Source organism: Bactrocera dorsalis, chromosome 2, assembly GCF_023373825.1.
Source record: "Bactrocera dorsalis isolate Fly_Bdor chromosome 2, ASM2337382v1, whole genome shotgun sequence".
Lineage (NCBI taxonomy): Eukaryota > Metazoa > Arthropoda > Insecta > Diptera > Tephritidae > Bactrocera > Bactrocera dorsalis.
In genome coordinates, this window is record NC_064304.1 from 26,514,762 (window position 1) to 26,536,648 (window position 21,887).

General features: G+C 31.9%; 1 protein-coding gene across 1 annotated transcript in view; it reads left to right on the forward strand.

The window, feature by feature from the left end:
- LOC105233910 (cytochrome P450 4c3) overlaps positions 1 to 21,887 on the forward strand; it is a 66,768-nt gene that overhangs the window by 26,964 nt on the left and 17,917 nt on the right. The window contains exons 2-3 of the mRNA XM_011216085.4: positions 12,759 to 12,928; positions 13,016 to 13,896. Of these exons, the coding sequence (XP_011214387.1) occupies positions 13,662 to 13,896 (235 nt within the window). The 5' untranslated portion in view covers positions 12,759 to 12,928; positions 13,016 to 13,661. The remainder of the gene's footprint in view (positions 1 to 12,758; positions 12,929 to 13,015; positions 13,897 to 21,887) is intronic.

Consider the following 21,887-nt stretch of genomic DNA (forward strand, 5'->3'; position numbering starts at 1 on the left):
TGGCTACGTAAATAAGCAAAATTGCCGCATTTGGGGTGAAGAGCAACCAGAAGCCTTTCAAGAACTGCCCATGCATCCCGAAAAATGCACTGTTTGGTGTGGTTTGTACGCTGGTGGAATCATTGGACCGTATTTTTTCAAAGATGCTGTTGGACGCAACGTTACGGTGAATGGCGATCGCTATCGTTCGATGCTAACAAACTTTTTGTTGCCAAAAATGGAAGAACTGAACTTGGTTGACATATGGTTTCAACAAGATGGCGCTACATGCCACACAGCTCGCGATTCTATGGCCATTTTGAGGGAAAACTTCGGACAACAATTCATCTCAAGAAATGGACCCGTAAGTTGGCCACCAAGATCATGCGATTTAACGCCTTTAGACTATTTTATGTGGGGCTACGTCAAGTCTAAAGTCTACAGAAATAAGCCAGCAACTATTCCAGCTTTGGAAGACAACATTTCCGAAGAAATTCGGGCTATTCCGGCCGAAATGCTCGAAAAAGTTGCCCAAAATTGGACTTTCCGAATGGACCACCTAAGACGCAGCCGCGGTCAACATTTAAATGAAATTATCTTCAAAAAGTAAATGTCATGAACCAATCTAACGTTTCAAATAAAGAACCGATGAGATTTTGCAAATTTTATGCGTTTTTTTTTTTTTTAAAGTTATCAAGCTCTTAAAAAATCACCCTTTACAATTATGCGATTACACAAATGTACATATATGTATATTTTTCAAATTTATTAAATGTCTAACGCGCCAAGTTTGGTGCGAGTTTCGCAGTCAAAAGTTTGTGTTTTGAGAATTTTCGTCTGCGGCCGTGGCCGAAGTAGAAGTCGGTCCATTACAATTGCATTTTATTGGCGGATTTAACGGCAAAATGCGGCGTTTGGTCATTGCAGGTGTTAATTGAACGGTGTCAAAATAGTGGGGAGCTCTTTTTAGGCAGCACAAAATGGAAGATTTATTATTTAATTGAGTACATTTGACATTGTGATGGTGTTTTTTGATATGTTTGAATTATAAAATTTTATTGCCTTATTAGTAAGTTCACATGTGGATCACATCTATGTATATGGATAACACTTTGTGAATCACAGGAAACCTTGGCCAAAATCTTTCCAGTCAGTAAGCCAGTCTTCTATCTCTTCAGTATCATTGTTATTGAAGAAACTCTTTTGAATTACGTTCAACAACAATAGAGCGTCTAGTGGAAAAATTTTAATTCACAGACACAGTACGAGAATATTGCGCATCTATTGAAGAAGACTCAAATCAGTCTATTACACGTCGTTCTCAAGCGTTGGGCATCTGTGTGATGTATGTAGTTGTGGAGAATTTTGCGTAAAAAATCTTGGACTACATCTTTACAAGATCAAATTGCTGCAAGAACCACCACAATTGTCATATGTTTGTGAATTGGACTGAGCAACAACTTGAAAATAATCTGGATTTTCGTCGAAAAATATGCGTGGTCAGACAACACTCCACACGTACTCCATGAGTCACCCTTGCATCCCGGTTTGGTGCGGTTTATGGCAGCGGCGTCATTAGGCCGTACTTCTTCCATAATGATCATGACTGGTATGTTACTGTGTATAGGAATCAGTACCGCTCAATGATATCCGAATATTCGTGGCACGAATTGGCTGATATGGTCTTGGATAATATGTGGTTCCAACAGGATGGCGCCACAAGACACACATCGAATGTCACACTCGATTTATTGAAAACCAACGTGTTATCTCACGAAATGACCCAGTCAATTGATCGCCTATAGTCTATGCCAAGAAGCCAGCGACTATTGATGAACTTCGTACGAATATCGAACGTGAAATTACAGCAGTATCGACCGATTTTCTCGTATGCTTCAAAACCGTCGAAAAATGTGTTCATCGTCTGGACTTATGAAAGCGTGCCCGTGGTGGCCATTCAAAAAAAATTGAGTTCCATTAGATAGATAAATTGTGGGATAGAATGTATTTTCAGAGCAATAAGGAATTTCATTGAAATCCCGAACCGTTTTTGTTGTATTAAAAAAAAAACTTCTACATCACTCTTGTTGAAAGCCCGTTAGTAAGTATTTTTGGAGACTTATGTATATATTAATGCTATTAGAGGGCGGAGCCATGCCTAATTTTGGTTGGATTAATTTAAACAATTTTAAGCAATTGAATTTAAGAAAATGAAAATTGTATTTTATATTTAATACTTTATCTTTATCCACATCAAATAGGCTTGAGATGGAATTGTAAATACAATTGCATTCAACTAACATTTGTCTTTTGAAAATGTTTCTTATTTTTGCCTAAAAAAAATCAGTTGCGGTGCGCAAAGTGCAGCTTTTCATTAACCAATATCGCAGAAAGGCCGCCACTTCCGTTGCAAGGTTTTAATTACCTTCATTACTCATGTACTTCAACACTACTTTACGTGCATTTATGAACATGTTAGCATTACGTACATAGCGTAACAATTTTTAATTTTATTTATTTATACTTACATATGGTATGTACGTATGTATGTCTGTATAAAGCAAAAGGCCTATTTAAATGTTCATTACTGACCAGCAGCCAACCAACATTTATCCATACTAAATTATGTAGTAATTACAAAGGCATGTACATACATTAGTAAATATTAACATACATACGTACATATGAGTATACATATATGTTTGCATAAGGCCCACTTAAGACCCTCTTATCCGCCACTTTATGTTCAAGCGCTTCGTTTACTTGGCTATGAATGTAGTGCTGGTGCGATCCCAAATTGTAAATTAATCAAAATCGGTTGGAGAAATTATACTATACATATGTATATGTATGTAAGAAAGCCAATGATTCTGTTCTTCAAACACTTTAATGTTGGCAATAAAACATTTGGTCGCATTTAAATAACGATGAGTGGGTGCCACACGAGTTGAGACAAAAAATTTCATGGACTGATCCATTTATGAAGCAGATTAACCAATCCGTCATCCATATGGCGATGAAAAGTGGATCTCTAACGACAATGTCTACCGAAAACGGTTCCTGTCGAAATGAGCTGACAAAAACATAGACCAACCCAGGATTGACGATTAGGAAGAGTTTCGTATGTATTTGGCGGAATTGGCAGAGTACCACTACTACTATGAGCAAACTCCTAATTCGATATCCTATAGTGTCAGCAGTTGGATTGTCTGAGGTAAGCATTCGCCCAGAAGGGATGGTTTGGCTAATGGGAAAAGAAAAAGAATAGTGTTCCATCAGGAGACTCGCCAGATGCGCAGGAACCTTGGTTTGGAGGTTCTTATGTACCAACGATACAGCTTACTACCCTTTTTTGTCTATGACGAATATTTTGCTGATGAAAAATTCGCCTCAAGAGAAACTTGAGACTGTCCAAGTTTGTTTTGCCAATAAGGATGGAGGTTTCTATAAGAATAGCATTAAGAAATTGCCTTCAAAATGAGAAAAAGTTATCGAACAAAATTGTATTGTACTCTTCAAAATAAAATTTACTCAGTGTGTTAAAATAAGTTATAACGAAATGGGAACTACCGCAATAATGTTTCTGTGGACGAAAATATTTTAAGCAAAGTTGCCACCTTCTAAAAGAAAAACAAAAAACATAGTATCCGGTTCGGTAAATTTTCCGCTGGCTATTACAAACTTCGTGACGAATTTAATACACCCTGTTTAGAGTATAAAAAGCTAAAGGTATTGTTTGTCTTCTTATAACTTTGATACGAAGTATAACTACTATATAGAAATAGACTCATAGTTTTGAATATAGGAAACCAAAATAGTTCACTCTTACAAGTGTTAAATTACCACTGGAAATAAATAATCAAGTTGAAGCATTTCGCTTTGAAGATCTTCTCTTATTTACCACACTTCTCTCTTTGTTTATAATTTAATTAACACCTTTTTCACAAACTCAAGTTTACAGACTCTTAAATACATATTTTGGCCACACTCGATTAAACTGTAATCAGTCATGTAATTTTAATAGTGTTTGTCTACCTCAATTCTTTCCTTCGAACAGCTTCGCCATTGTCTTTACACGAGTGAGTGGTAAAGTGGCTGAAGCTTCTTAAACACGCAAAGCAGCTACAGCCCGGTGATATGTTATGGAACAGGTATAGAGATTAGCGTCGATTCACACATTTTGGTAAAAAATTAAAAATTGATGCGCGTTAATTGCATAACATATACACGTTCTAGCTCGTTTCGTTTGTTCTAACTATGACAAATAATAAAAAATAAAAAAAAATTGTAACAAAAACCACAGCGAGTGATGCGCTTATACTTTTTTTTGACAATTTACCGGAATTCATTTCAAAGAAAGACACTAGTTTCTAAAACACATATAAATATACGATATATGTTATATCTAGAAATGTGTTATGCAGATATTATTGCATAACAAACAGGTTGGTTCATTAAATATTTACTTTTATGCATTCTTAAATTTTTTATTGTATAGCTTTAATAAAAACTGCACAAAAAAGCAATTAGAAAATCCTGTTAAAAAATGTTTACTGAATTTCGTTGATTTCCTATTGTTTCGAAGCGCTGAAACATAACACTTTATATAGGTACATAGTTTGTAGAACATATATGTATGTATATTTTTCTTTTTTCTTGTATGCATCGAGTCATGTTTGAAGTTTATATAATTAGCAAGAAGAAAAGAGTGAAGACTAAATATTATACATTATAAATTTGAAAGCGTCCTAAGGCAACACTTTTGGCTTTTTCGTTCTTTTGTTGATAACCAAGCTACTGCTGACCAGTTGGAAACCGAATGTACTCGTACTCTTTTGCCTCGTTTGTACCAGTTATCAAAGTACTTTTGCCAATCTGATTGAGGTATCTCCAAAATATCAACCGCCTCTAAAAGTGTCGAGAAACGTTGACCTCTTATTATGAAGTGATTTAAAATCTGAACTTGGATTAAGTTATTCCAAATAATAATTTACATCTAAGTATGTATAAGTATCTATAACTAAAGTATGTTAATGTAACTTAAGTCACCTTTAATTTTAATTCCTTCAATAGAAATATTTTTGGAAATATTTTATAGACAACCTTATATTTCATTTTATTTTAATCTTTCAATTCTTGATATTGCGGTATGTCAGCCATGTCCATTATCTTCCTTAAAATGGCTTGAGTTGTAATAATATCAAGTGGTAAATTCTCAAAATATCTGGTTTATGATCTAACTAAGGAACATACCATAAAATTATACAGTTCATTCACAGAAATTTTTAAATTTTTAATCTATTTTTTGTAAGAAATAAGAACAGCTTAGAATATTTTAGCTCAATTAAATTAGATTATAGAATTATACTCGTACACACTTGTTATAAAGGAGCATATAAAGTTTTTCTTTTTTTTGAATTATTCTTTCAAAACTTATGTTTATTAACTGATATTCATCGTATAATAATTATTTCTGTGGTAACAAAGGCGAAGGTGCTAAATCGAAAATCATATACAGGCGAAATCATTATCATTCTTATGTCACCAAGTGACTCAGCAAAATGTTGTTATAAAGTGAATGTGATAAAACAGATGAATTTGCAAGAAGAAGGCAGTAAGAAGACCTCTAAGATATCTTGTTTTGATTTTGGTTAAGTTGGTATAATGTTGGCTAGACAAGCCTGCCTTTAATTATAATAAATTTAAATATTTTTAAGGCAATAATATACAAAAGGTTATTAAATTGAATAATGCTATGTTATATGTTCGATATATATATATACATATATATATGTATAGCAATGATAGTTTTCATAATCTATGATTTCGTCTTTATTTCACAGAAATTTATCTTTTATCAATAATAAATTCTCAAATTTCCGATTAAAATAAATGTTTTCTTCATAAGATATGAAGAGTCCATCGAAATATTATGAATTTAGATTTTTGAGAGCAATATTCTGAGACAAGTTATTATTGAAGAGTAGGCACATTTGACCTGTCTAACAAAAATTTGTTTATTTTTCCATTTCTGCCCTTTTTTGGAGCCTCAATGCCTTCAATGTTCTATGTATTGAAAACCTACGTCTCGTCCTTAGTAATAATATATTTAACAAATGTAGCGTCCTCAGCACACTTCATGCCCAGAATGGATGGGCAACTCGCATGAGAAAATTTTCCATGACGTCACGTCTTTCACTAAATGCTCTGCGCAACTCAAATACTTGTGGTAGTGATAATGAAAACTACTTAAGACACTTTATCGACATTCGTTGTTCAATTTTTTCTATGATAAATATGGAGATCAATCTCCATGCGAGCAAAAAGGAAGTTGTATCAATCTATGAAAATAGTACATATCGGTTTGGTTAGCGCACGCAGTTTAAATGGAATCCGGGTTAAATTTGATCTGCTGTTATAATGCCCAAATTTACAATTAATCATATAATAAACGCGTTTTCTGGAGAATCGATTTTTTTGACTTATGCCGGTCTTGCAGCAAATGAGCGATATGTACATTTCTCAGAATGGAACTATATCAAGTATGAAATGTTGAGAATCTACTCACTATCAAATAAAGCAGTTCATTAGGTGAGATAAACGAGAATAACGGTACCCAAAAACTCAAGAAATTCTTCGTTTTAGAACATACACAATATATCATTCAATTCTTTCAGTGGAGTCTGCAGAGTTTTTGTTTTAAGTATTAGAAAAGTCCCCTTTTGTCGAGTGTGCACATGTCTAAGATTAAAACTCTTCTCGCAATGATATGCGGTTTTGAACAGCAATCGCTTTTGTTTCGTTTTCTGACGCGATCAATATTTTATATATTTATTTAGATTTTATTTCATCTTGTAGCTGGTTGTTGTTACTGTTGTCGATTGGATAATGCTTAAACGCAGATTTTGTTATTAGTCTCGCTTCCTCGACTAGTCGTTTTTTTGTTGCTGCCTTATTTCATATAACGCATATTTATGTATTTTCATACTTATGTATGTATATTGATGCTTGTATTTCGTCCGTTCGTTTCGATAACTATTATCACTGTTGCTTTTCGGGGTTTGTTTTGCAGACTTTTGCTGTTATTCCACAAAGGTCAAGTTTATTTCCGTATTGAGCGGTTATACCTACATATACAGTTGAGTATGCGCATTTGTTCGCTTGTATGTGCGTGTGTGTGCATTTAGCAAGCTGGTATTTTGAGATTCTTGGAGAATAATGTTAAAGTGATTGTGCCTTACTAATGGATGTATATCGCTTGTTAGTGTTGCTTGGAGATGAATGTGACGCGGAAGAGAGTGAGGACGTGAGCAAAGCCACCACGTTCGGCTTTGACTAGAAGTAGACTTGAACATTTATTTTAGCAAAATTTATGCATTCATTAGATCCGAAAGTGTGCTAAGGACTTTCGCATACCAATTAGTAGAAGATATTTTTGCAAGCCAATGCTAAATTTTAAATATCTGAGACATTCGCCCTGATATTCGTTCAAGTATGTATTTCTTCTTAAGTTAGCTTAACAGGTTTTTGTATATCATAGAATATATATATGTATATATACAATATAACAACTTTATTGAATTCTAATCTGCTTCAGCAAATGAAATATTGCCCGTAATAGGCCAAGTTTTTATACAAGGCGGTCCGATAGCTATTTAGCGTACAAAGGAAAATCGATAGTTTTTGCGATTTATAATCAACATGGTCTTCTTTCAGATCGTTAAGCTTGAGGCAGTCATGTCCAAACTTCTGTAACTCATCTGAAAAATATTTTTTAAAGCGATCTGAAATGCTCTTTGAACATAAAACTAATTCGAAATACAAGCATAACCTCCTCTTTCGTCTCAAATTTCTGTCAAGCGAATGTATTTTTCAAGTTTAGATACAAAAAGTATTTGCACGGAACCAAATATAGTGAATACGGTTTATGAAGAAGCAGCCCATATATCTGAACGTGACTGCGTGGATTTCGGGCTTGGCTATTGTGGCTTTTTTCTTCATTTTTCTGCAATTCGATGTCAAATCGGTTCAAAACTTCAGCATAGCAGAACTCTATGATCTTTTCGCCCTTCTTAATTAGTTAAGATTTAGGTAATCTTATATATTCCGGATTCAAGACCCACAACCTCTTCCCCGAATTTAACAATCGCGATCTTTTTTCAAATACTGCTTTGTAGAAGTTTCACAGTTACGATTGTGGTTCGAAATGGAACAAACTCGGCAATTTTCATATTTTAAAATCTTTCGAAGTACATTCAGAACAAAAGGTACCCTAATGTTGTCCTACTTTAGCTTGATGGGAGCATTCTAAATTTAAATATCGGTCTATTGCATATAGATTTACATTTCTTATTCCTTCACTTTAGTTCAGATTAGAACAGACCTAACTTTTTAATGAATTTGCGTGAACTTAAGATGCTGAACCAGTTCTTATCTATTTTGGTGAAGTAAGGCACATTTTCTGCCATCGTTGGCTCTGAAGCGCCGAGTAACACTTAAGCTACGTGCCATTACTTACTAATTGTACGAGTCATATATCCGTATCTTCATTTTAACAAGCGTAAATAATTTTGTCAAAATTTAAGAAAATGTTTTTTGTTTTTTATTTTAGATTATATGGGCGTGTGCATAGAGGAAACGCTTAACTGTCACTCTCAGTAGCGACATACATAAAACAAAACACAGCTACACACTTATAATTATAGCAATAATAACCACAATTTATACCGGGAGCAAAGCAAAAGAGAATTACCGGCAGCAATAAGTTTTTGTTGTCTTCTTTTTGGTTGTATGTCTTCTTTTTGTGCCACGGATTGAGTTTGGTTGCGCTTTCCGCATTTCTATACAAAAAATTATTTTAATTGTCAAATTATTCTTTGCGAGCTACACACCTAAATACATATAAACATTCCTTCCTACACTACATGTGTAGTTATATGTAGAGCTACAAGCTATTCACATTAAGCTTTTAAAGAATATATAAATTGCAATCATAGCTTGCTCATCAAGCAAAGAGATTTGCAATAAATACACATTGTACATATGCACAATTGTATGCTTGTACGGAGGCTAGAGTTAAGGAAATTTTATAAGCTACTTTTTATACTCTTGTTACATGTTGCCATTGGGTATAATAGTTTTGCTCTCTTAACAGTTGTATGTACCACCTAAAATTAAACGAGATATATATAATATTATGTATATATAAATGATCCGAACGATGAGGCGAGTTGAAATCCGGGGGACTGTCTGTTTGTCCGTCCGTCCGTGCAAGCTGTAACTTCAGTAAGCAGTGAGATATCTAGATGAACCGTGGATCGGAATACAATCACGCCATTTGAAACTTTCACTTTCCGGTATATAAATCAGGAATCAATTAATATAACGGGTAAAACTTTGCGCGAATAGTGCCTTTGAAATAGGTCGTCTTATGATCAAAAATAGTCCAAATCGAACCAAAACTGTTCAAGCCCCCAAGTACTGAGTTTGTGGACTTAGTGCTTATAGTTGACTTTTTACCAAAGATATCGGCCATTGTGCGAGATATTGAAATAAAGAGAGAATTCTTTCCTGATACTAGTATGTCTGTGTGTTACAAATGGGTTGAATCAGGTCAGTACCACCCTTAGCCTCCATTTACTTAAATAGACATTTTGGAACCTGTGGGTGACTTTAGACCCCATATATCGGCCAATCTGTGAGCTATGTTAATAAAATTGAGAGAGCGTGTTTTTCTTATAATGTTACATATTTATTTGCGAATATAAAAAATCTATATAACGATGCAAATTTATGCTTATAATGAATAAAATCGGATGAAAGCTCGCCCTAGACCCCATATAACTAACAAGTCTTAAGCACCTGAAGGTACTTCGCAAGCTTTAACCATTGCAAGTTGCAAGAGTATGAAATGTTCGGTTTCACTAGAATTTAGCTCTTCTTTACTTGTTTATTATGTACTTATAATTTATTATTTTGAAATTATTTTCCTGGTGAAGACATAAAAAGTTTCATTAAAGATAATTTTTATATTACAAGAATTTAAAATTTTTATGAGTACAATTATGTTTAAAGAATTCTTAAAAGTAAAACATAATCAAGTATAATTTTATACGGAGTAAACCACTTTGATATTCTTTTTTTTGCACTCTTATAAAGAGTGTCGTGGTTTCTTTTGAAACACACATTTTATATAATAAACAAATAAAAACTGTGCGTTGACAGAATTCAATGTACTTTAATAATCAGAGATTCGGTGGCCATGAGGAAGAATTTTCAGCTTAATTTATCTCAAACGCAAAAATGGAAATATCTAAATTTTGATTTATGTCCAAATGGCGACTTTCAAAAAAAGTAGTATTTAGTGAAAAAGTATACTCTTAAAACATCGAAATTTTTACCAAAATATTGAAAATTTCTGTCGTCCGAAAATAACCGAAAAAAAGAAAATTTCCTTAATAATAAGCCAAGCTAAAAAATTCTTACGAACTCGTTTATATTTCAGTTCAACTTCAAATTTTAGGAGAATATTTTCAAATATATGTATGTATGTACATGCTATATACATATGGATATATAAAAAAAAATTGAAATTTATAAGTGGATATAACCCCTTAAGTGATTTTAATATTACCTTATTCATCCGCGTTTCTCGAACCTTTAGTGAAGAAGCGTCAAAAATTCTAGCCAACTTTTATGTGATAAGATTTTATGCGATGAAATGTCATTTGCGTTTATGAGGACAAAGTAGGTTTAGAGATATAAACTGATACAATTTTTAAAATATTTAATACTGAATAACTTCATGTCATATTTGCGTAATTTTAATGAAGCCAAATAGGGGGATGGGGTTCAAGCTAACGATATATTATATCAAATAAAAAATTGGTTCTCTTGAATACTAAGAACAAGAACAAGCTAGAGAACAGACCTCGAGAATATCGATTTTTCGTTACCAAAAATGTCGTCCGACAGCTCGATCCTCGCAACTGTACTTTTTAAAACCGACGCCGATGGTACTCGGAGATTATTAAATGTATTCTCTTGCAACAGGATTGTCAAGGAAACTACGTTCAATTTCGTTGTAATTATTTAATTTTTTTTTATAAACAAATGAAGTTCTATTTTTTCTGGGAAAAACTGTATGTACAACAGATGCTAAACTATTTTACTAGAGAGTCTTATCTAGATTAAGATTTTCGGCCCAAAAGCCGTCACTTTATATTTATACCCTCAAATATTTGTTTTATAAAACCGAAAAGTGCAAAACTTGACTTTTTCATTACTCTGAGAATAAACAAGAAGAAACGTTAACTTTGGCTGCACCGAAGCTAATATACCCTTCACAGGTGCATTTCTTTTAGTAACTATGTGTTCAGTTTGTAGGGAAGCTATATGCTATAGTAATCCGATCTGAACAATTTTTTTAGAGATTATATTATTACCTTAAGCAGTAATGCATGACAAATGCCAAAGTTTTCCATACAAGCATTTGTTTGTATGGCAGCTATATGTTATAGTGGTCGTTTGCACAATTTCAAAACGATATCTTAAAAACTGAGGAACTAGTTCGTATATATACAGACAGACAAACGGACGGGCGGACGGACGGACATGGCTAAATCGACTCAGCTCAACATACTGATCATTTATATATATACTTTATAGGGTCTCCGACGCTTCCTTCTGAGTGTTACAAACTTCGTGACAAACTTAATATACCCTGTCCAGGGTATACAAATATCAGTCAACAGTCAATCAACAGTTGCCAACGTCTTTCTTTTGAACAGCTTTTGGCTTGCTTGCGTAATATAAACAAATATGTAAGTCCGGAACTATGTCCGTATATTTATCTCATTTTTCTTTTGTTTATTTATAAACAGTTCAATTTCCGCAGTCAAAAACGATTAAGCAATACAATAAATTTTCAAATCAGTTAGCGATTATCGGCACTCCAAAATTACATGTTATTCGATTCTACTGCCATTGCTTATTCTTTAATAATCTGTGCGCTCAAGTAAGCTCTTAAAAAATTCTGTTTTTGTTTGAACCCTAAAAACTGTCAAGTCACTCCAAAAGGGTTTTTCGGTTGGCTCATGCTCTAATTAATATTGTAAATTATGTATAGAAGCGGACGGTTTTGTTCACATTCTTGAGAGAAGTGCTTGAAATACAGGTTTAATATACTATAGGCGTATACTATGACGGTGACTTTCAAATATTGCAAACTTTAAGGGATTGGCTTGTACATATGTATGTAAAGTTTTCGATATTCTAGTTTTATTGCTTTTAAAATTTATAAATAAAGAATTGTGGAACTATTTTGATGTAACATAAAATTCTATACTTGTTTTTTGGGTTAATAGGCTTTTTGAGTGGTTTTTAGACTTTTATTTTATTTTATTTTTTTGCAGTTTTGGTTAGCAGAAAATTTCGCTTTCACACACTGTGGGCCGACATGTCGTATGATGAATGCAGTGCTGGAAATTCGCTGAGGCGTTAAGTACGGTAGCTAATCGCAACATTGTTCATCTGTGATGCAATACTCTCAAGATTGTTATCGTCATAATTAAAATAGGTTTTATCATACACTCAATGTCGCCGTTAAAATCGCAAGCTCAAAACAAAAACTGGCAAATGAAAATTTCACATGGCTACCGTCAAGGGCAACCATAGCGCATTTTCAATAGTAGTTGTATTATTTAAAACACGCTAAAAACGTCACAAATAAAAATCATCTAAACACACGCTCTTATTTTGCTTCTTCTTCTTCTTTTCAGCACAATCATACTTCAGCTGGGTCGAAATCGCAGCATCACCAAGCATGGCTCAATCGAACCAGCAGCGCTACGTGAGCCAAATCATTATGTACACGAGAGTACGTACACACATACATATGTACATAAGCACACGGCCGTGTTTCACCGCACAATTGCAACAATATGCAATGGTAAGTAACAACAACAGCAAATTGCTACTATTTTCAGACGGACAGTAGTCAGTAGTAAGCTTTTGAGTAACCCTTTTCCAATTTCAGCGCCGCTGTGTGAACTTCAAAATTCGGCCGAGGTTCAAACGAATTGAGATCGCCGCCACTTGCCGCCCAGCCGCAGCGCCTCAACGCGGACAATTGTCTCAGCTGGTGAATGTTGTGGTGTGCCCAGCATTGTTAGGGGCGCGCAGCTTCAGCAGTTGTGTGCGTGTGTGTGCGCGTGTATTACGGCACTATTTGTGTGCCCAGAGACCGGCTTAAACCGTTTTGAACGCTGCGCTGCTCACTGTTTGGCTGACGATGACTTGGTTGTTTCGGCGCTACGCAACAGTCGCGGCAAAATCAGTGTGCACAATGAAATTTCTAATACTTCTTTTAAATCTTTATGCGTTCATTGAGATTTTGTTAGTTGACATTCGGCTGGCGAATCAGCAACGTCTCGTGGTGGCGGTTGAAAAGGTGAAATCACTTTATGGCGGTTAACTTTGAAATCGAAAGTGTTTCATTATCGTGGATTTAAAAATAATATTTAAATATTAAAGAAAAATACAAAAACTGTTGTTTTGTGGCGAAGGTGTTGTGTGAAAAAAGATCAAAATTAATGAGCAACCGTTAGAGATTGTAAACATAAAGAAGTTGAATAAGTGAAATTTGTTTTACAAAAGTGTTTTAGTTCATTTTTATTGCCAAAATGTCTGACAAATTAATGGCTGCGCTTCTGGCTGAGAGCGTTTTGCTTACAAAAGTTACCCAAATAGTGGGCGAATATTCGCCAATTACCATAATTTTGGTAGGCGCCGTCACTTTATTCCTCGTGATGTATAATAAGAGACGCGCACGCATGGTACAGCTGATTGAGAAAATTCCCGGTCCAGCTGCATTACCATTCATCGGGAACTCGATTGAGATGAATGTGGATCACGATGGTAAGTATAAATAAATATTTTAAATATTAGATAGTGGCAACAAATATAGAAATTTAGTTAAATAGATAAAAATTAAATAATATAAAATGAAATAGAATAAAAAAATTAAATAAAATAATTACATTAATTTTAATGAAATCAAATAAAAAAAATTAATTAAATAGAATACAATAAAATAAGATAAAGAGCAATGGATTGGAATAAAAAAATGAAAAATAAATGAAATAAATTAAACCAAATTAAGTTTAGCTTCAATAAAATAGAATAAAGCAGAATCAAATAATATAGTATAAAAGATAAAATATAAATTTAATAAAAAGTAAAAAAAAATTGTATTGTATTTTAATAAATATTTGTATTTAATAATTGTATTGTAATTTAATAAAGTAAAAAAATATAAAATTATGAAAAATTAAATTAAACTTTAATTAAAATAAAGAATATAAATAAGTAATAAAGTATAAAAATAAAATATTTTGAATAAAATAGAAGTAAAGCAAAGTAAAAAAATAAATTAATTTATATAATATATAATAAAAAACAACTAAAATAAATAATAAAGTGCAAACAAATATATTTAATAAAAGATTAGACAAAACATAGTTAAAATAAAGTAAAAAAATAAATTAATATATTATAATACATAATAAAATTAAATAAAAAAAAAATAAAAAAATAAAAATAAAATAAAATAAAAAAATAAAAATAAAAATAATTTAAATTAAATAAATTAACAAAAAATAAAATAATATAATGTATTTGAATGAAATAAAATAAAACAAATTTAATTTAAATAATAAAGTCCAAAAAATATACATATTTTTAATACAAAATAAGTAAACACTTACTTCAAATAAAAAAATAATAAAATTGAGTAATAAACTATAATTTAAATTTATTTGAAAGAAAATATAACAAATAAAAAAACTTAAGAAAAATAACCCAAATTTTATTAAAATTAAATAAAAACAAAGAAAAAAAATATAAAGCATAAAAAAATTAATTATAAATTAATTTAAACCAAACTTAATTAAAATAAACTAAATACAATAAAATTAAGTATAAAAATAAAAAAAAATTAAAAAAAAATAAAAATAAAATAAACTAATATAATATAAAATAAAAAAAAATTAAAAAAATAAAATTAAATTAATTTAAAAAATAAAAGAAATTAACATAAAATCAAATAAAATTTAAATATAATAAAATGAAAATAAAATTAATTAAAATCATTACTAATTTGTATATATTTAGAAAAACTCAGGTTCTAGTTCCTATATTTTTATATATAAAAAGCACGTGTCACGTTGTTTGTTCGCGATGGACTCCTAAACTACTGAACCGATTTTAGTAAAATTTAGCACACTGTGTCCAGTTCGAACCAACTTAGAAGATAGAATAGTAAAAACAATTCATAAATAAAAAATACAATGAAAGCTTTATTAAATGGACTCTCTATTAAGCGGTCATCTCCATTAGCCATGCACATTGTTGATGTTTATTAAGTACAATCTATTAAGCGGACAACGCTATTAACTGGATTTTGAGAAAGCAGCCTTAAATTCGTAATTTTTTTCAATGAAATTTATTTGGACGAACATATTTAAAATTGAATCTCAAGTACAACCCCTTAGAATTTTTACTGTATAGAATTGTTTATTATATGAATAATAGTATAAAATGTATACCACAGCAACGCGTGGCCGAGTCCCCTAGTTTATTTATATATATTATAGCGATATGCAAATTAATAATTTATAGATGCAGATTGCATCGTTGTCTTAAACAATAATTCACGTCAAATTTCGTGAAAATTTTTTGTTGAATCAAAAGTTTTCCATGCAAGTACTTTGTTTCAATTGTTCAGTTTATATGACAGCTATATGTAATAGTGCTCTGATATCGGCGATTTCGATAAATGAGCGGCATCTTAGGAAGAAATGAATTCTGGTTGATATCTGCAAAATTTAGGGACTATTTCGCGTATATATAGATAGGTGGCTAGACAGATGGACGTAGTTAAATCGGCTTCTCTTGCGATGGTGAACATTTATTTATACATATATATTTCATGCGGTGTCCGACGTTTCCTTCTGGGTGTTACAAACTGAATATACCCTGTCCAGTGTATAATTATGTATGTTATGTAATTATGTACTTCACCAAACGAAGTTAATGATTTTAGAAATAGTTTTTAAACCAAAAATTTGAAATTTCAATTACTCTTGCTTATTTCCAATTAGAAAAAATAATACATTTCGATCACACCTTAAAAAAATGTAAACAATTATTAATTTTTCTGAATTAATGTTATTTATTAGGTGCAAATTATTTCAGTTCGCCAAACATTTTTTGTGTACAGTAAACGCGTACATATAAAAAGATATTTATTTTTATGTAAAAGCTATATGTATATTAGGGTTATACAAAAAAATTTTCTTTTATTTTTTTGATTGGTACTCGGAAAAATAGGTTCCTAGACACCTCTAAGAAAGCCTCTCCAAATATGAGTTTTTAATTGTAACGAAAAGGTCCTCCTACATACAGTTTTCTATTTTTCTTATTATCAGATAGAAAAATTTATATTTCGCTTCCAACTACTTGAAAAAATATCTTGTTCCTTGGATTTTGTAGGAAATTGAATGCTTTACAAAAAAGGTCTGTTACAGTTTAAAAGATATTAACAGTTAAAGTTTGATTATTTTTGGGAAATTTTTTTATTTTTTATTAATTTTATAACTCAATGAAAAAAAATTATTATGAATGATGAAACTTATAGTTTTGTAGGAAATTTACTGCTCTATAAAAATGGTCTCTTATGATTTTTCGATTAAGTTAAGCGTTTACGAGAGTTATTTTTCCGAGTACCAACCGAAAAAAAAAAAATTTTTTTTGAATCACCCTAATGTATATATATTTTTATATCAAAACCAACATCGTACATTTATGCCTACCCTTTTTAGCGCACGATTTCTCACTTTTTAAAATCAAAATTTTCGATTTATTCTCACATCAATATTCTCACACGTTCACCAAACTGATGACCATGATTTTTTCTTTACTACAATATAATTTTTTTCCGATTGATTAACTATATATATTAAGCAAATATCAACATACTCACTTAAATCTCATCGTAAATAACTTCGTATACTCTTTTTATCTTGCTTTATTCATTGTTTGGAAAACATTTCGATCTGTGATCAGGAATGTAGCTCGGTTCATCTTAACAGGCCGACTAAAAAATAAGGTGCTAATTAAAAGTTCAACTGATTAAGAGCCCTGTGTTTGACGCTAAGTCAATGCACCGTTGCTGTGGGTGAATCAGGCGTAAATATAAATATTGGTTAGTCGAAAAAGTCTTTTCGTATTTTGTCAATAGATTTCGTTGCAGTCGTATATCTGCAGTGCTGCCAATCACATTGTGTCGTACTATGTAGTGTTGGAAAGGTGAGATCTTAAGCTTCATGCAACCAAAAAAAATTAAATTGAATAATGTCTCTAGCGGAAAAATGGCAAAAAGTCGTCAACCAAAATGGTACATATTTGTTTATTTATTTTATATTTATTGTGTTAATATATATTTTATATATATATAGCAAAAAAATAATTTAAACTTTGATTAGAAATACGAAAAGACTTTTTCGACAACCCAATATATTAAGAAAATATCAACATACTTCCTTAAAAGTCATTGTAATTAAATTTATACTTTATCTCTTCTTATATTGCTTTATTAATTGTCTGGAAAATACTTTGACTTGTGATCATTGTAAATAAATTTATACTTTATACTCTTCTTAAATTGCTTTATTAATTGTCTGGAAAATACTTTGACTTGTGATCAGAAATGTCGCTCGGTTCATTTAAAATACCGGTTAAACAAAAAGGTGATAATTAAAAGTTCAACTGTTTAAGGGCCCTTGGTTTGACGTCAATGTATCGTTACTGTGGGTGAATTAGGCGCTATAAATTTTTATATAAACACAAACATTATGTTTATTGTTATTGTACGCATGCATGTTTAACCACCGTCTGGGGAACAACGCAGACGATTTTGCGAGACTTTATCGACAATATTTGTTGAGAATGCACATTGCACTGGTTTAAATGAAAATATGTAAAATTCCGTGCAATTTATTAAAAGCAAATTTATTTTAGCAACCCGTTTCACAGTAAATTTTTTTGAATAAAATTAATGATGAGGTCGAATAATTCCGTATTGAATAAATTTATTTTTTAGATAATTTTTTGTGTTAAGCATCTTACGGTGCCCAATTTTTAATTAAATTCTTTTAGACTTATTTATCGAAAAGGGTCAGCTCTATTCTTGAATATCTATAAAGTGAGGAATTTGTCAGTTGCTCTTTGTTTCATTGGCACTATATAAAATACTTTCTTCGCACATACTAACGGGTGATTTTTTTGAGGTTAGGATTTTCATGCATTAGTATTTGACAGATCACGTGGGATTTCAGACATGGTGTCAAAGAGAAAGATGCTCAGTATGCTTTGACATTTCATCATGAATAGACTTACTAACGAGCAACGCTTGCAAATCATTGAATTTTATTACCAAAATCAGTGTTTCCGTAATCCGCTTTTTATAGACAAATTTTGTTCAGCGATGAGGCTCATTTCTGGTTGAATGGCTACGTAAATAAGCAAAATTGCCGCATTTGGGGTGAAGAGCAACCAGAAGCCGTTCAAGAACTGCCCATGCATCCCGAAAAATGCACTGTTTGGTGTGGTTTGTACGCTGGTGGAATCATTGGACCGTATTTTTTCAAAGATGCTGTTGGACGCAACGTTACGGTGAATGGCGATCGCTATCGTTCGATGCTAACAAACTTTTTGTTGCCAAAAATGGAAGAACTGAACTTGGTTGACATGTGGTTTCAACAAGATGGCGCTACATGCCACACAGCTCGCGATTCTATGGCCATTTTGAGGGAAAACTTCGGACAACAATTCATCTCAAGAAATGGACCCGTAAGTTGGCCACCAAGATCATGCGATTTAACGCCTTTAGACTATTTTTTGTGGGGCTACGTCAAGTCTAAAGTCTACAGAAATAAGCCAGCAACTATTCCAGCTTTGGAAGACAACATTTCCGAAGAAATTCGGGCTATTCCGGCCGAAATGCTCGAAAAAGTTGCCCAAAATTGGACTTTCCGAATGGACCACCTAAGACGCAGCCGCGGTCAACATTTAAATGAAATTATCTTCAAAAAGTAAATGTCATGAACCAATCTAACGTTTCAAATAAAGAACCGATGAGATTTTGCAAATTTTATGCGTTTTTTTTTTTTTTTAAAAAGTTATCAAGCTCTTAAAAAATCACCCTTTATATTGAGGTATACGGTTATACAAGCATACTGTTATACACATGTTACATACTGATTTAAATACAAATTTATATACACAAACAACTTTGCGCTTGAGTGTCTTATGCCTTCATGCAGCTTTTTCTAAGAACTTCTTAACAAAAACACCTCAGAGCCTACTCAAGTGGTTAAATATTACTTAAGAACTTACTTACAGAATTTAGATACCATATACATATGTATATTTTTTTGTTCGTATGCGTGTCTGTTTATTAACAGTAACATAAGAGTTCTTCCAACTTCTTCCGCAATTTATTGATTATCAAATTATTTCAAATTATAGTGTGTAAAGTAGCAAAAAAAAAATATTTAACCTGCCATGAAGCCGGAAGCTTTTTGCGTCATTTTCAGCTGAAAAAATCGGATCTCTTTGTTAACGATGTTGTAATACTTTAGAAACAGCTGAAAACTTCAAATTAAACGATTAGAAACTGGTTATATGATTCCGGATAGATTGCCAAATCTGTTTGCTATTCCGTTTACATTTATTATTCTTTAATATATTCAATAAGAACGTTGTATTGCCTACTTTTTTCTGCCGGCTCTTGAACTAATCGATAATAAGAATATTAGATAGCAAAAAATTTTGCCCCTAACCTTTGTTACTTATGAGGTATTTTTTTGGAACATAAAAAAAGTAAAAAAAAAATGGAATAATAAATAACCAGTTTAAGGATCATTTCCGCAATGTAATTATAACTGTTTTGACTTTTTAAATGTTTCTAACGGTATGCTTACATATGTATTTGAAATTACCGTTTTATGTCATATTTAAATAAGTTTGAATTTAGTGACTGCAGATTTTGTATAGTCTCCAATTAACCGTGTAGTCTAGTTAATTTTGCTGTTCTTTTTTTAGACCGGTTTATTTTGTTGATGAATTTATAAAATATCTAAAAACTAGAACACTAGAACGGGTCATATGCTTATTTCTAATTGACGCTATTAATGAACTGACGTCATTTTGTGGAAAGATTATCAAGTTATGTATTAATTTAATATATATTTACAAATAAATTATGACTTTTCAATAACTAAATCTTCTTACTATTGCTACATAGAATTATTTTTAGGAAATAAATTATCATGAATTTTTACCTGCCGTCTGGAAAGTAGTATATCTGAATAATTTTTGATATTTCGATATTGTACATTTATCAAATTAATGCTAAATTGAACACCACTTAGACTATTATTCTCACGCACTATTTTTTCTTTTGGTTTCATAAATTATGGACCAATAATTTTTGGGCACGGATACCAGTACAGAGAACAACTTTTTTTGAGATCCACATCTTTGGTTATTTACTTAAGTTTCAAGCCAGAGTAATAAAGTATGTACCTCTTAGATGGCGATCCCTTGAAGATGAGAATGCAATTTACCGCTATTGAATTTGGACCACTATTACTTGTAAACCGTACAATTATATTTTCCAAGCACGACCTCCACAGAACTTCAATATCTTGTCGGTTGGCTTTATACCGTATATGTACATTAGTAAATAACGGAGATATTTTAGCAAAGTTAAGTGAATATTAAATTTCATACTGCAAGACTTTTTATTTTAAATTTCACGCGAAAACCCATTCGTCGGAATATTTTTTTTTCTAGGTTGGTATCACTATCAGTGACATCTATGCCAAATGTTACATCAAAATAATCTGTAGTATTTAGGCTTGTCTTTCTGAACTATGAAAAATGGAATTTTCGGAGCCGAAACGTTCAGTATGTAAGAAAAAGCCTTCGGTTATAATTAGTACAAATTGTTCAAAGAGGGTCGAGAACGCATAAACGACAAACCATATCCAGTACGGCCATCAAGAAAAACTGATGACCAACACGTCTATAATATAAAGGATGGTGCTTGAGACGATTAACAGTCAGAGATCTTATTGCCATCGTTGAAATATGAAAACGATAAGTGAAAACCATTTTTCATTTGGGTCTAAGAAAAGCGAAAGCATGATTGGTTCTAAAATCACTAAATTTTTGCGAAAAACAGCATGGCGCTAACGTCCGTGAAACAATGCTTGCCGACTACCAGGTTCTCATAAAACGTATTTTTACTGGCGAAGAGTCTTGGATTTATGCTTACGGGATTACTTTGAGTAGAAATTAAGAATTTTAAAATTATGATTATTATCTCACTAATCGACTAAATTTGGTAATCTACTATAAATGACTTTTATTAATCTCGTCACTGAGGAGATGTGAAGCTAATCTACTCGAAATCTCTATGTAGGACTCTGATTTCTCAATTAAGGATATATTATATTATCGCAGCTGATTTGGGTACCACAAAGAAAAAAATTAAACTGACAATCGACTTCCGAAATCAGAAAATGCGTCCATTATTTCCAATAAATAGAATATATTTAAAACAACATGTGAATTTTTTGATATTAAAAGCAGATGTTTTATGAATCCAACGGCAATGAGGACGGTATAGATTAGTAAAGTGATTAAATGTAATCTAATCACTTAAAGTTTTTGGCCGGAATATGGTTTAAAGATATTTCCCCTACTTTGATGCTTGAAAGTTGCGAGAGTATAAAATATCCGTTTACACATTTTAATATTTTTTCGCTCAAATAATACCCACA